Source organism: Haplochromis burtoni, unplaced genomic scaffold, assembly GCF_018398535.1.
Source record: "Haplochromis burtoni strain Fernald_Lab_line unplaced genomic scaffold, NCSU_Asbu1 Contig_1788, whole genome shotgun sequence".
Classification (NCBI taxonomy): Eukaryota; Metazoa; Chordata; class Actinopteri; order Cichliformes; family Cichlidae; genus Haplochromis; species Haplochromis burtoni.
Genome location: NW_024584149.1, coordinates 5,994 through 22,686, shown reverse-complemented (window position 1 = coordinate 22,686; position 16,693 = coordinate 5,994). Strand labels below are relative to the sequence as shown.

Here is a 16,693-nt window from a genome sequence, read left to right as displayed (position 1 = left end):
GAAATGCAGCATAATGGGGCAAATCCCCTTTTTACTCTTTAAGGTACCCTCTATCCAATATCTGGAACAACAAGCGCTGCTTCAGACGATGGAAGTTCTCCTCTTATTGTCCTACAGCGTGCTTTCCTGTATTTTGGACAGTCGTATAATCAGATTTATGTAAGTAAATTATGTTTTGGAAAACTAACATCTTTGTTTTATAGCATCTGCATTTTAAATGCAGATGTATAAAATGTTCATTCTCCGGTTTGCAAATCAGTTACAACCACAGAGCTGAATTGTACATGCTTAAAAAAGAAAATGAAATGAAAAAGAAAAAGAAAAGAAAATTTGCTGTTATGAAAGTAATAATGTATGTTCAATTTCAAAATTACTTGCCGACTTGTCATTTTCATCCAGTACCAAAATACATAAAAATAGTTGAATGCTTCTGTGTGGTGGAATGTAGGACCAATAATTACTTACAAGGAAAATGTAGCTGTACAGCAGTGATGATTTATCGTAGACTGCAAAAAAAGATGGCTGGATGTAGCTTTTGGGTCTGAAAGTGAAGTCAATGCTCGCAATATGTTCCTTAAATATATGTTTTTTCTAATGACCACCAGGGGACAACTCACAGAGTTTGACAAAGGCAGCTATTTAGTAAGAGTCCCACATGTTAATGTGTGCATATATACCTATGTGTGCATCAGGTCACTCTTTGAACATCTTTCAGCTTTTGCCACGTGTGGAGACCAAACACTGTTTGGTATTTCTGCCACCTCTGCACACCCACATATCAGGTAGCAAGTTAATGCAGGGTGTCATTCCTTTCCACCAAAAGCTTACTTTATGAATCACAAGAGGTTACCAAATTGTTAGTGATTCTTAGTCACTATTAAAGACACTATTAAAGTGCTGTCAGAGTTTGTTGTTGCATACAGTTAATTATACATGACTGCAGTGCAAGATGGTGCGGCTTCCCCTGTGGGGCGAGGGCACCTGGACCTGGGATATTGAGTATGGTTGGGGGTTGTGATTGTGTGTACAGTGTCTATTAGTGTTTGTCTTCATGTAGGTGAGTGCTGAGTATTGGTATGTGTGCATGAGGGAGGGAATGCACCTTTGTGTCTGTGTGTGCCTGTACGTCTGTGTCTATATGTCAGGTCGGGACTTAGACTCCACCTCTCTGGGAAGGAGGCCTATCTCCCCTCGCCACACTCCCTGCCGGTAGCTGATGCCTCCAGGCGTCGGCGCGTTGGTGGTTCTAGGTATCTGGGACTGGGTGCCCCGGGCTCAGTCGGGTCCTTCTTAGGGGTTGGGGGCCCTCAGGCCTCTGGGCCTGCGGCTTGTTCCTCTGGACAGCTGGCTGCCAGCAGAGCCCGCGGGCACGTCACTTGCAGCCCCTCTGGCCTCTGCTCTGTGGCTGCTGGGTGACCTCTCGTTTCTGGGGTCTCCTCAGCTCTTCCCAGGAGAGGAGGCACGTGTGCCCCCTGTGGTCCTCTCTTGGGTCCTCGCACTTCTGGGCCTGGATGTCTGTTGTTAGGCAAAACGATTTTCTCCTAATAAAGGTTAAACAAAAGAAAGAAAGAAAACTCCTAGTATTCTAGATAAAAAATAGACATTATTTCTGGTACACTTCTTTGAATTCTGTCTGTAGGAGACAAAGTTGGTTAAGTGAACCATTGTGTTTACGTTGATGAGTTCATGTGGTCACAAAAAAATTGACAGGGTATTGGTATTCTGCATAGAACTTTGCGATCACCAGCTAATGATGAAATTTACTTCACCTGGGCACAAGCAGATCGTAATGCAGATCTGTAATGTTTATCTTAGGGTGGATCTACTTTCTCAGATAGACCCCTTTATCATCAGCTGGTTTATAACACATAGATAGTAGTGGTCAGTACTATCCGCTAAGGCTTTGCAGTGTGGCCATTTATCTTTTACATGCAATCTAATGGGCAAAATCAGCTCAAACAATTTGCACTGTGTCACTAATAAGTAAAATTCCAGTTTTTGCCAAATTAGCTCATGTTTGTTCTGGGCATTGAACTAAAGCATTTTGACAGTAAGCAATCTCTTATTCTGGAATGTGGATGAGTCAGAAAACGAGCAATAGTATTTTATCTTCAGCTAACTAAACTAGTATAAATATGAGGAATGGCAAGCACAAAGCTAACATTATCCTTATAGTTGCAAACTAGGTATAGAGTACTTAAATATCAACTTATATTTTAAAAGTTGATATTAAAAGTATTTTGTTCATCTTTGTGAATCTGACTCATTACCCCATCAGTGAGTAATTATTCTTTCCTCTATTTATTTATACTACACTACAGGTATAGTATAGGTTTGAATGGTACAATTTGATATCCCTGTGTTGGTGCTGTTCCTATATCATCATAATAATGCTCGTCCAGGGGCCCGTTCTTCGTACCTCGCTAAGTAAGTTAGCTGGATTAGATTGTTGACGATTTCGCGTGATCCTGGATCGTTCGGTTCCCCGAAGCTCATCCGGGACTTGCTGTCATAGCAACAGAGCCGTAAGCGTAAACCTGCTCGGGAGCAGGTTTACTTTATGTAAACAGGATTAGATCGCGGCCACGCAGGTATGTCCGCTTCATTTATACGAAAGCAACAGCGATATTCCACCACTGTTTCACCATAAATAAATAACATCAATGTAACTAAAGAAATGCAGCACCTTGATCCTTTATTGATGTCACACAGATACATACAGGTCATTTCCTAAAAAAGGGAAATGAACTATTAACATTCTATTACATGTATGTGATTATGTACAGATGTAATTCATATTTCAGAGTAGTAATTGTAAATTACTTCGTGTAATCAAGATGAGAGACCACGGCTATAAAAGCGAAGGTGGATTTGGGAAGCCTGTCCGTATACGCGAGCAACCCATTGCGGAAGGTGCAAGATTGATAAGGAGAGTCCTCAGAATTCAGCGTATATTGCGGGATAGACAGGATCCTTTAGCTCAGCGCGACAGTGTGCTCATTGAGAGATATCGATATTCCCGTGAGGGTATTATTTACTTAACCAACTTGTTGACGAGGGGGTGCAGGACCACCACCTGTCTTTTTTTCCTCTGCCCTTTTCTTGGTTGCTGTTATGAACAAACTAACAGAGTATTACAGGCCAGTATTACCTTGCCAAGAGACGAAAAGCAATCTAAGAGATAAATATTACCATTCTGTAGAATACTCCTGTATTCCACTTTTACTTGTTCCCATGTTCTTGTGGGTCCTGTTGTGGCTCTAATGTGAAAGGGGATATAATATAACATATTATGATATAATATAATGCCATATGATATTGGACAATATAGTGTCATATGATAGATCTACCCTACCGCCTACTGGTGTTGGCCAGAGGGGCCGATGGCGCGATATGGCAGCCTGGCTACAACCGTAGCTGCCTCCACCAGTGTGTGAATGTGGGAGTGAATGAATAGTGGTATCGTAAAGCGCTTTGGGTGCCTTGGAGAGCGCTATATAAACCCAATCCATTATTATTATTATTATTAAATTACCTACGAGTTTGATTTGTCAGCAACTTTCTGCCAGCCCTCTCTCCTTGCTTTTGCAGCCTTTGCAGTGTTCTCTTGCGTTTTAATTAAACTCTGAAACTCCTGAAATCCCTCACTCATGAGTTCTTGCTCTGCTGCCGGAAAATACCGAGCACGCCCCTTCGACATTTTCGCCGACCAATCAGCGGGTTGCCGATCACTGTTTCTGCTATCGATGCGTAGCCCCTTTTACGACACCCAGTGATCGCGCATTACTTCATCCAGCTGTAGTAATCGTCAACAGCAGGTGTGTTCGGGGAACCGGATTAGCGAGCTCACGGTTAGCGCGATGATTTGATCTTGGATGTGTCATTTGATCTTGGATGTAGTAAGCGACGTACGAAGACAGGCCCCAGGGCCAACATCGCAACTGATCAAGCATGCTGAAAATTGAGTTCGCATTAGTCAAGAATCTGAATGCTATTAAAAACTATCACTTGCAAATCAAAAAGTAACATACATTTGGCCAACAGCAAGCTAACCTCTCGCCATAAGAACAGTTTCTTCCCCTCTGCTGTGGACACATGAACAATAACCTATGACTGTTCCCACCACTAACACATGACCCTACGCTGTGTTCACTGCATCATTCCATGTTTGGCACTGATCACCACCTGCACTCATGTATATATCATGTATATATCTATCCACTTAGCACTTTTAATTCTTATTCTTATTTTTATATTTTTATGACAGTATGTTTGCACTGAAGCACCGCAGCAATTTCCTAATGTTGTAAACCTGCTCAACATCTGGCAATAAAACCCTTTCTGATTCTGATTCTGAAGACATAATATTATAACAACGTGACTGGTCAGTTGTAATATTGATCCTGGACCATACTTACTATGATGATGCAGGAACAAGACCAACACAGTGATATCAGATCCACCATTTTAATAACAAGTGATCAACACCTGTGTCTGAAGTGCCTACAGTTGATACCTAATTTATACTGGTTTTGACTTACAAGAATGTTTTTATTTTCTAGGTAAACCACAATGGGCATCTGACCTTTGATGCATCATGGTCTAGCTACAGCCCGCAACTGTTTCCAATGTATGGATCCAGAGACATCATCGCTCCATTCTGGACAGATTTAGACAACAGAGGAAATGGTCAGATCTACTACAACCAATACACCAGTGGCAGTGTTCTCCAGCAAGCTACACAGGACATTAATCAATACTTTCCAGGACTCAATTTTAATGCAAACTGGGTCTTTGTTGCAACTTGGTATCAGGTGGCATATTATCCAATGACTGGAACAGTAAGTCACCTCTTACTAAATTATGCAATCAATATGAAGTATAGGGTTATAATACCTATGAATATATATACTTTAAAAACAAGAAGTTGCTTGTTTTCAGCAAACAACAGTCCAAGCTGTCCTGATATCGGGTGGCCAGTACTCATTTGTGTTGATGAACTATGGGCAAATAGCCTACACAACACGTTCAATACAGGTTGGTACCATTTAAAATATAATATAGTAAAAACATATATTTTTAGTTTTTGTGGCCATCTCTTACTTTAAGTGAAATGCAGGGATATGTAAATACAAAATAACCATGCAATTATTTTTAACAGTGTGACATGTCATTTTCAGGCTGGATATGACACAATCAATTCTGTTCACCATTTTTCCATCCCTGGATCATTCTCAGAAAACGCAACAGGACAGTTCTCAAATTTCCGTCTCAGCAGCAATGTCCATGTGCCCGGTCGCTGGGCCTTCAGGACAGACCATGGATCAAGAGGCTGTACTTTCAACAGTAAGATCTGAACTAGAGAACGATCATCATAGCCAGCTGATCAAAATTCTACGAAAATTCTATGAGAAGAATGTTATTATATTAAATGACAATCCCCCTCTCTAGCCCTTCATTTTTTGATCTTCACTCTGTGAAAACAATAAACAAAAATGAATCCTAAAATTTAAATGAAGTTGAGTAGAAGAATCTCTTCAAGTTGAAGTTAAAAAAATGTAAAGTATTCATTTTTCTATTGTTTCAAAGGTTTACCAGTGCAGCTGGGTGCTTCACTTCTGGAGTGACAGGACCTGTGCACAGAAGTGCACATGTCACCTCACAGGCCTGCAGTGCCGCAATCAGCCGTGCTCCTTTTCACAGATCTGCACAGCAGCTTCCTTCCAGTTTTCTTCAGACAGTGCCAGAGGAACCACTTGCACCATAAGTGGTGATCCCCATTACTACACCTTTGATAACACAGTGTTTCACTTTCAAGGCACTTGCACGTATGTTCTCTCTGAGCAATGTAATAGTGGACAGCCCTACTACAGAGTAGAAGGCAAAAATGAGCACAGAGGCAGTACTCGAGTCTCTTGGACACGACTGGTGAAAGTGCATGTCTACAATGACACAATTGAGCTTGTCAAAGGACGCCATGGTCAGGCTAAGGTTGGTCAGTTTTCGTGATTTTGACTGGTTATCTTTTTATGCGGTTAAGTTAATGCTTATCCACTTCCTCATTTTCCCCCTCTTTTTTTTCTCTTTTCCTTATCTGATTCATTATTCTCTTTCTTTTACTTTTTCTCCTTTCCCTACTCTATATTGTTGCTGGTTTTTTACAGGTTAACGGGAACTTTGCATCCACTCCATTCTCCCTTAGCAATGGCACCGTGCAGGTTTATGAGTCAGGTTTTTCTGTGGTTGTCAGCACTGACTTTGGTTTAGTGGTGTCTTATGACACAAATCATTATGTCCAGATCAGCTTGACCTACACTTATCAGAATACAACATGCGGTCTTTGTGGAAACTTCAACAATCAACCTCAAGATGACTTTCGCACACGCCAGGGCCAGCTTGTGAGCTCTGATGTGGTTTTTGCTAACAGCTGGAGAGCATCTGGGGATGATGAGCCTGGCTTGTGGGCACAGTGGGAGGTCTGGCCTGTGCTGGCTGCACTGCACAAGAGACAGCATTGTACAGCAACACTGACCACTGTGGTATCCTCAGCAGTAGTTCTGGACCTTTCACGGTTTGCCATCAGCAACTTCCTCCACAGTCCTTTGTGGACAGTTGTGTGTATGATCTGTGTGTAGGAGGAGGGTACCGACCTATTCTCTGTCAAGCCCTAAGTGTGTATGCAAGTCAGTGTCAACAAAGTGGTATTCAGCTACCAAGTTGGAGGACACCTGGCTTTTGTGGTATGTTAATCACTTTCTTTTTTTTTTTGCATTATTTCAAAATATTATTGTATTAAAATTCCACCGATGTAAATATCGCTGTTGTTCTCTTATTCCTAGAAATCCCATGTCCAGCCAACAGCCACTTTGAGTCTGAAGGCACAGGATGTCCACCTACCTGTGTTAATCCCAATTCTACCCATAACTGCCCTCTACCTCCCCAGGAAAGCTGCATCTGTGATTCAGGCTACATCCTCAGTGGTGGGGTCTGCGTCCCTCATGCTGAGTGTGGCTGCAGCTTTGAGGGCCGTTACTACCGCTCTGGACAAACTGTAATACTAGACGAAGACTGTGGGAGACGTTGTAGCTGCAGTTATGGCTCCATGACTTGCCACTCTCATGGTTGTGGCCCACTTGAATCATGCAGGGTGGAGGATGGAGAAAGAGGATGCAGACCAAATAGCTATGAAACATGCTGGATCAGAGGCCCAGGGTCATATCAGACATTTGATGGACTGACATACCAATATCCTGGAGCGTGTCGATTGACACTTGCCAAAGTTATGGGACTGTCCAGTCACCCACACTTCATGGTGACAGCAGAAAAAGTGCCAAGAGGCCAGCAAGGTTTTGCACGAATTCTGCATTTTGAAGCAGAGGGGATACACGTATCTATTGAGATGGCAAGGAACAGTAAAGTTCGAAGGTAATGAAGAAATATAATTGAATAGTCATTGTAATTAATGTGTCATAATAAAAGACACAAAAAAAAAGTTGACACAAGCAGATAAGCTACTAATAATAGGGAATCATTAAGTAGAGATCACTCTGTACTTATGCGGACATTATTCTACATTGTTGTTTTCATTGTAACCAGAATATTACACCAGAAAATCTGAAATAGGAAAGGTTACCTTTAAATACTGTCACTTAGCTTTGAGTTGCTTTTTTCTCCTATAAGAATGAATTCCTTTATAGTGTACCAAAATTATTTTATATTCAATATTCATTTTACTTTTACTTTTTAATTTAGTATGATGTTATTTAACTAACTATCAATTTGTCCTACTGATATACTCCTTCATTTAAACAGACCATCACATCACAGGCTGCCATATGATCATTATAGTATGACATTTTTATAGTACCACAGTATAGTAAATACAACAGATGTTGATTATAGTGGTGTATATTGAAGCAGTTGAAACAATTAGCACTTTAAAGCATAATAAATTAAAACAGTCAGGATGTAAGATAGACAGAAAAGGCTGTTGCAGAGTTTTGGAGCTGCATTAAGGAAGACCAGTTAGCTCTAAGAGTCAATCTGGAAATTGTTAAAATAAAAATGATCTAATATAATAGCTCCAAACTGCGTTGGACTATGGCAGATGCCTCCGTCCACAGCTACAATTACAATACAGGGAGTGCAGAATTATTAGGCAAGTTGTATTTTTGAGGAATAATTTTATTATTGAACAACAACCATGTTCTCAATGAACCCAAAAAACTCATTAATATCAAAGCTGAATGTTTTTGGAAGTAGTTTTTAGTTTGTTTTTAGTTTTAGCTATTTTAGGGGGATATCTGTGTGTGCAGGTGACTATTACTGTGCATAATTATTAGGCAACTTAACAAAAAACAAATATATACCCATTTCAATTATTTATTTTTACCAGTGAAACCAATATAACATCTCCACATTCACAAATATACATTTCTGACATTCAAAAACAAAACAAAAACAAATCAGCGACCAATATAGCCACCTTTCTTTGCAAGGACACTCAAAAGCCTGCCATCCATGGATTCTGTCAGTGTTTTGATCTGTTCACCATCAACATTGCGTGCAGCAGCAACCACAGCCTCCCAGACACTGTTCAGAGAGGTGTACTGTTTTCCCTCCTTGTAAATCTCACATTTGATGATGGACCACAGGTTCTCAATGGGGTTCAGATCAGGTGAACAAGGAGGCCATGTCATTAGTTTTTCTTCTTTTATACCCTTTCTTGCCAGCCACGCTGTGGAGTACTTGGACGCGTGTGATGGAGCATTGTCCTGCATGAAAATCATGTTTTTCTTGAAGGATGCAGACTTCTTCCTGTACCACTGCTTGAAGAAGGTGTCTTCCAGAAACTGGCAGTAGGACTGGGAGTTGAGCTTGACTCCATCCTCAACCCGAAAAGGCCCCACAAGCTCATCTTTGATGATACCAGCCCAAACCAGTACTCCACCTCCACCTTGCTGGCGTCTGAGTCGGACTGGAGCTCTCTGCCCTTTACCAATCCAGCCACGGGCCCATCCATCTGGCCCATCAAGACTCACTCTCATTTCATCAGTCCATAAAACCTTAGAAAAATCAGTCTTGAGATATTTCTTGGCCCAGTCTTGACGTTTCAGCTTGTGTGTCTTGTTCAGTGGTGGTCGTCTTTCAGCCTTTCTTACCTTGGCCATGTCTCTGAGTATTGCACACCTTGTGCTTTTGGGCACTCCAGTGATGTTGCAGCTCTGAAATATGGCCAAACTGGTGGCAAGTGGCATCTTGGCAGCTGCACGCTTGACTTTTCTCAGTTCATGGGCAGTTATTTTGCGCTTTGGTTTTTCCACACGCTTCTTGCGACCCTGTTGACTATTTTGAATGAAACGCTTGATTGTTCGATGATCACGCTTCAGAAGCTTTGCAATTTTGAGACTGCTGCATCCCTCTGCAAGATATCTCACTATTTTTGACTTTTCTGAGCCTGTCAAGTCCTTCTTTTGACCCATTTTGCCAAAGGAAAGGACGTTGCCTAATAATTATGCACACCTGATATAGGGTGTTGATGTCATTAGACCACACCCCTTCTCATTACAGAGATGCACATCACCTAATATGCTTAATTGGTAGTAGGCTTTCGAGCCTATACAGCTTGGAGTAAGACAACATGCATGAAGAGGATGATGTGGACAAAATACTCATTTGCCTAATAATTCTGCACTCCCTGTAGATATATAAGTCAACCTTATTGAAATGACAGATGGAAACATCATTAACAAAATGGTCTTTACTTAAAAGTGTTATTATAATTATTATGACTGACTATTTTAATGCCTTTTAGGTGGCTGGTCAGCTGATCAGGCTACCTTTCAGCACTCCATCCAACCGAATCCAGATCTTCCACAGCAGCATTTACAGTGTCATCATTCGCACCTCCTTTGGTGTAACTGTGCAGACAGTCTGGCCTCACTTTGTCCGTGTCACTGCTCCTGGTGTCTACAATGGTTCACTGGGTGGACTCTGTGGTAATTACAATGGTCATCCACATGATGACTTCAATACACCCAACGGTGTCCTGGTCAACAGTTCTCAGGACTTTGGAGACAGTTGGCGAGATGGCTCTCTGGCTGCTCACTGCGTGGAAAGCATGAACCAAAATTCTACAACTAATTACAATTCTACTGAGTACTGTGGCATTCTCAGCTCACCAGCTGGGCCATTTGTACCCTGTTGGTCTGTGGTTGACCCAAGGCATCAGGTGGATGTATGTGTGGAGATCATGGGGGGCTCTAACAATCCAGCATCAACTCTGTGTGGCGTCCTACGAAATTATGCACTAATGTGTCAACAGAAGGGTGTTGCCTTAGGACAATGGAGAAATGCAACTGGCTGTGGTAAGCATTCAACTGTTTTTGAATTAATTCTAGCCATGATCTCCAAATGTTTAAAAATGCTTTTTTATGTTAACCTGTTTGTTTTTCTCCAGCACTAACCTGCCCATCAAACAGCCATTATGAACTCTGTGGAACCTCTTGTCCTTCTGCTTGCCCCAGCCTCTCTTTCCCCTTCACCTGTGATACTGTGTGCCAGGAGGGCTGTCAGTGTAACAGTGGTTTTATCCTCAATGGTGACCAGTGCGTTCCACCAACATCTTGTGGATGCTATCATCAAGGACGCTATCACCAAGGTGGTGAGCAGTTCTGGGATGGTGAAGAATGTCAGAGCTTGTGTACCTGTAACGGCACTACAGGGAGCGTCCACTGTACTCCCAACTCCTGTGGGCCCCAGGAGTCCTGCCGTGTGGTGGAGGGCGAGTTTGGCTGCCATCCCAACCCTCATGGCACCTGCTCTGCTACTGGAGACCCTCACTACATCACCTTTGATCGTAAGGCCTATGACTTCCAAGGAACCTGCCGCTATGTTCTGGTGACCCTCTGTAATGCCACTGATGAGCTCAATCAGTTTTCCGTGGAAGCTAAGAATGAGGCATTGAATGGGTTGCCAGTTTCAGTCACAGCAGAAGTTTTCGTGAATGTGTGGGGCTATCATGTGCACATGTCAAGATACAACAGGGGTATGGTAGAGGTGAGCGGAACTGTTTCTGAACAATTACTCATATTTTACATTTTAAAAAGCAAAATTTAAAGCCACAGACAGTTGCAGATGAACCTACCATGAGAGAGACCTCCACTTAACTGCAAAGTATTGTTAGAAAATGGACAACAAAAAATTGCTGTAAAGGAATGTTAAAGAGAAAGTAGTCTGGAAACTTCAATTTCTTCACTAGAGAGCCTCACTGAGTTTATTTTTAACAATGAGCTATCACTTACACTTGTAGGGACAGTAATAAAAAATAACCAAATGTGAGAGATCCTTGGTAAATAATTGCCATGTACTGTTGGTCATTGTGCTGCTATTACATTTGTTTAGTACTGACATATGACTACGGATAAAGGGCATATGAATAAAATTAAATATTTTTGGCTTTCCTAAATTGTTCTTCCAATGTCCCAGGTAAATGGAATAACACAGAATGTACCAATTCTCTTGAATGGAAGTCAAGTATCTATCTTTGCCAGTGGATCTCGAACAATTGTAAGCACTGATTTTGGCTTAAGCGTCATATACGATGGATGGAGTACAGTTTCTATCACTGTGCCTCCAAATTACAGGTATCTGCCATTCATCTTCGCTCAAAATCAGCTGGTGTTGCAATTACTCACACACTCACACCTTTAAAAGTGTTCATAGTTGTGCACTACCACACTTTTATAACATAATTCGAATGTACAGGATTTTATTTGGCTCAGAATGGTCTTTTGGGGTGTCCCATAAGATTGATAATCCTCCCCACAGTAAAACCAATGAATCTGTTTTATCTTACTGTTCTCATCAAAAGGGGAAAAACATGTGGACTTTGTGGAAACTTCAATGGAAATTCAAATGATGACTTCTACACCCCATCTGGAATAACAGTCACATCTCCAGATGAGTTTGGGAGAGCCTGGAAGGTGCCAGGAAACTACACCTGCAGTGATGGATGCGGCTCATCATGTCCAAGATGTCCCAATGAACAGCCCGCTAGAGATCAATGTGAGGTGATCCAGGCAGCTGATGGCCCCTTCAGTTTCTGCCATGATAAGGTGGACCGTGCACCATATTTCAACGACTGTGTGTTTGACGTGTGTGTGGCAGGAAATCGAGGTCATGACCTCCTGTGCAGGGCTCTTGAAACATATGTTAGAGCCTGTCAGTCTGCTAATGTTCGAATCTACCCTTGGAGACAAAATACCACCTGCGGTGAGTGAACCTGCCATTGTGTTGCTGATATAGTATCAAGCACAAGAAAATAAAATGCTTCTTTTTGTTGTTGTTTTTGTAAGTGTGTTGAAATATGGTGTCTAAGTTTCATGACTGTTTTTTTTAACCACCTGACATCCATCTTTTGCTTTCTTGATTTTTAGCACTGGACTGTCCAGCCAACAGCCATTATGAGCTGTGTGGTACTGACTGTGGCCACACCTGTGCCAGCAGTAATGATACCACCTGTGAACGGGCTTGCTCTGAGGGATGTTTCTGTGACGAAGGCTACCGCAGGAGTGGAACCAGTTGTGTCCCAGTGGAACGCTGTGGCTGCCAGTATAATGGATTCTACTATAATGTAAGTTCTACAAAGAACCATAGAGCTATATAAAAGAGGGATATAGTTTAAAGGTTTTAATTGCATAAATGATTTGAGCAGATAATTAACAATGACAGCTTGGCAACAGTAAATACATGGTAGGCTTTACTATAAACTGCGGTTATTCTTCCTCTTTTTGTTACATTCTCTCACACAGGCTGGCGAGTCCTTCTGGACAGACGGTTGCTCCCAGAGATGTGAATGTCACGCTCCAAATGACCTGCGATGTTCTGCCTCGTCTTGCACTCCTGAACAGCAGTGCTCCATCAGAGACGGCCAGCTGGGCTGTTACGATGCCATGTCCACCTGCACAGTGTGGGGGGATCCACACTACATCACCTTTGATGGAGCAGTGGCTCATTTCCAGGGAACTTGCTCCTACATCATCGCTGAGAGCACAAACCATGGCACTAACGAAACACAGTTTCAGGTGATAGCCACCAACAATCACCGTGGAAACAACCGTGTGTCATTTGTGTCTGCAGTGGACATATACCTCTCAAATCATCCAGAAAGTGTGTACATCAGGATCGGACCCAATAAAAGAGTAACGGTAAATACTAAGCTTTCTATGTTTCGCTCATATGAACACCTTCACAGCAGGTACTTTGCATGTCTCTCATAACGCTTGTTCTTCTAGGTAAATAGTGGAGAAGTGTCTCTTCCCACCTCTGCAAGAACTTTAGCTCAGGTGGTAAGGGAAGGCAGCTACATAGTTGTCGATGCACTTGACCTGGCGGTCCAGTTTGATGGCCAGAGTACTTTGTTGGTAAGAATCGCCCAAAACCGTCAAAACAGAGTCACAGGTATGTGTGGAAACTTCAATGGCGACTCTGGGGATGACAAAGTCTCACCCAATGGCACACTGGCACAAAATGACAATGACTTTGGACAGAGCTGGAAGTCAACAAGAAGCCAACCAGGGTGAGCTGTTTGGAACTTCTTTAGGATATTCCAAAAATAGAGTCTTGTTGACCTTCATCAACTCATATAACATAATGTCTTGCTTTGAATGAGAAGATTTTATGGACATTTAAGGACAACAGCATATATATTACATCCCAGTAAAAATAATAAATGTACTGTTGTGTTGAGTGTGAATTGGGAGTGTAGATGTACAGGACATTTTACCAAAGTACACAAAATTTCCCAAAGTGTTAAACATATAATGTCTTTTCCAGATGTGGGTCTACTGATCAAAGAAGTGGCGATGGACTGAATGACTGCACCTTTAGAGAAGAATACTCCCAACTCTGCAGTGTCATCACCAACACCACCGGTCCATTCAGAGCCTGTCACCTGCACTCTGACCCCCAGCCATTTTTTACTTCCTGTGTCTACGACCTCTGCCTCTACACTCCAGCCAATGGCATGCTGTGTTCTGCTGTCTCAGCCTATGAGAAAACCTGCTCTGTTCTAGGGCTAGACATCCCTGACTGGCGCTCTGGTTTACTGTGTGGTAAGTTTGTGCTGGATAATTAAGTGATGTCTTTTTGATGTCTTTTGATAGAGCTAAACAGGTTTTTCTTGAAAGATTGGCTTTGTTTTATTGTACCCCTGTCACTCTTCTTCTGCAGAGGAGTCAGACCCATGTGAACAGCTGGACTGCACAGAGTACGAGTGGTGTGGTAAGAAGGACGGTGTCTATGGCTGCTTCTGTGATGAACACCATGACCGAGGCAACAGTGAAAGCTATGGTGAAGGAAGCTCCTATTTAAACCTTGTTTTATTTTTGGGTCATTGGCAATGGTACTGCAGTGCAGTTTGTACAAGAAAAATGGGATTTGTTAGTTATTTGTTTTCTTATTCTTCTTTTTAAACTTGTATTAACAGACTCAACCATCACTTGTGCCAGTAGTTCAGGCACCATGTCCGTGTCCCGTTGTCAGCTATTTGAGGCTGGCTTTCACTCTGATGCCCTCCATCTCCGAGATGAATCCTGCAATGGGACTCTTGAGTATGGTCGACTGGTTTTCCACTTTGACAATGACAACCATCTGTGTGGGACAGCACTCAGGGTACAGTTATAAAACCAAAATATTATGGATAGTCACTGTTATTATACTGTACATGTCATGTTTTGTCATTTATATTATAAATGACATCATATTCAATTTGTAATGTTTTGTTTTTTTAATTTTAGAGCAACGGAACACATTTCATGTATGAGAACATCGTCCAGGGTTTTGTGGATGCTCATGGAAGTCTTATCAGCCGCCAGAGGAGCGTCAATCTGCGTTTCTGCTGCGAATACCCCCTGAATCGGGCCCTGTCTATGGCCGTGGGCATCAATCCTGTAGAAAGGTAACAATACATCTCCTATGCATTATATACAATACTTAGATTCGATTTTTACATATTCCAGTGTTTTATGTAATTAAATGTGCACTTCAGGCATCTTTTGGGAACTTATTTTGAAAGATAGTGCTTTAAGATCACAATACTGACAATGAGACAAAATAAAAACATGAAAATGAGAACGTCATTTTTGCCGCACATTAACATTACACTTTTTGATGTTCATGCATGTTAATAATGTTCATCATTTAATAATCAACTCATTTTTAGCATTATTATGTGTTTTATAGCATCATTAGGAAGAAGATTGCAACCGGTCAAGGACAGTACAGCATGAGAATGATCCCCTTCCAGGACCCTGGCTTCCGCTTCCCCTTCAGGAGTGACACAAACATACAAATGGAAATAGATCAGAGGTTATATGTGGCGGTGAGAACAGAAGGAGTGGATCAAAGCCAGATCTCCACCATTCTGGACTCCTGCTGGGCCACACCAGTCAACATGCCAAATTACCCCGTCCGCTGGGATCTTATTACTGCAGAGTAAGAGCACGTTTGCAGTGTCACCTTGTCTTAGTATACTTTATTAAAAACTTGAAAGAATCAGACCCAGACAGACCTCTCCGGTTTTTCATCCATGCAGTTTAAACACTGTATCCTACAGATACAGTGTACTAATAAATACAACCCCAATTCCAAAAAAGTTACTGTCAAAAAGGTAACTAAAAACACATTGAAGTTATTTGCAAATCTCAGAAACTTCAATGTATTTGAAATTAAACACACAAACAGTTTGAACTTAGAACTGTACCATTAAAAAAAATATATTGGTTCATTTCAAATTTAATGGCAGCAACAAATCTTATAAAAGCTGTGATTCTAAAAAGGGGGAAAATGAAGGAACACTTTGCAAATCGTTGTTTAGATTCCAATTCCATTACTTTATTTTGGAATTGGGGTTGTACAGCATGAAGAACCAAAATAAATCCTTTTGAAAGCATTTTGGCCTGTCATAGCAGGAAGAATGAATCAGAACACAAAAACAGAACACTATAGAACTAAAAAACAACAGCCAACAAGGAGGTGGTGGCCTCAGACTGAACTCAGATCAGATTATTCAAAAGCCACCTGATGAGATAACTCTTATATTAAAATAATGTGCAGCTAAAATTATTTTGATGCCAGAGGAAAAAGTTTGGATTACTGTTAGTGTTTTCTGATAGATCTTCAAGAGAATGTTAATAAATTATAGAGAGGTGATCAAAGCTTTCACTTACTTGTTGTCTGAGGACTCACATGACCTATCACAATAAGCACGTGTTTGAATACAAATCTTAGAATCCTCACATCATTAAACAGCAATAATCTAATCAATACAACAACAATAAATCATTAGGCTGATTTTATTTAATACTCACCTATATTCACCAAAAGCAGCAAAAACAATAGGGTTTGACCCGCCATAACTCAAAATCAAACCTGGAGAATGAATATACATAAATAAAAAGTGGGTATGCAACATGTATATGTACACAATTTGTTAAGTAGCTTATAGAACAGAAGATGTTTTGAAGTTTAAATGTTGATGTGCACTGAAATACTCTCAGCTAATAATATAGGCATTACTGTGCGATATCAGTGAAATCTAAACATGGTGTAATGGCTATCTTTGTTTCTTCTTGGAGTTCTCTATTTCTCTTATATTTAAAATAAGAGTCTGGATGGACAAGAGGCTGTTTTA

General features: G+C 41.3%; 1 protein-coding gene across 1 annotated transcript; it reads left to right on the top strand.

Moving 5' to 3' along the window:
- Positions 1 to 43: 43 nt before the first annotated feature.
- On the top strand, positions 44 to 15,516 carry LOC121813494 (alpha-tectorin-like; the record flags this gene model as incomplete). Its single annotated transcript, XM_042217293.1, is given in 21 exon segments — positions 44 to 159; positions 4,563 to 4,841; positions 4,942 to 5,037; positions 5,181 to 5,346; positions 5,590 to 5,615; positions 5,617 to 5,991; positions 6,165 to 6,468; positions 6,471 to 6,740; positions 6,840 to 7,417; positions 9,815 to 10,367; positions 10,460 to 11,058; positions 11,488 to 11,645; positions 11,873 to 12,273; positions 12,438 to 12,634; positions 12,813 to 13,208; positions 13,296 to 13,579; positions 13,837 to 14,114; positions 14,233 to 14,352; positions 14,489 to 14,673; positions 14,799 to 14,959; positions 15,244 to 15,516. Coding segments are annotated over 21 exon segments (5,798 nt in total), but the record flags the coding sequence as incomplete, so codon positions are not given.
- Between the last annotated feature and the right edge of the window lie 1,177 nt (positions 15,517 to 16,693).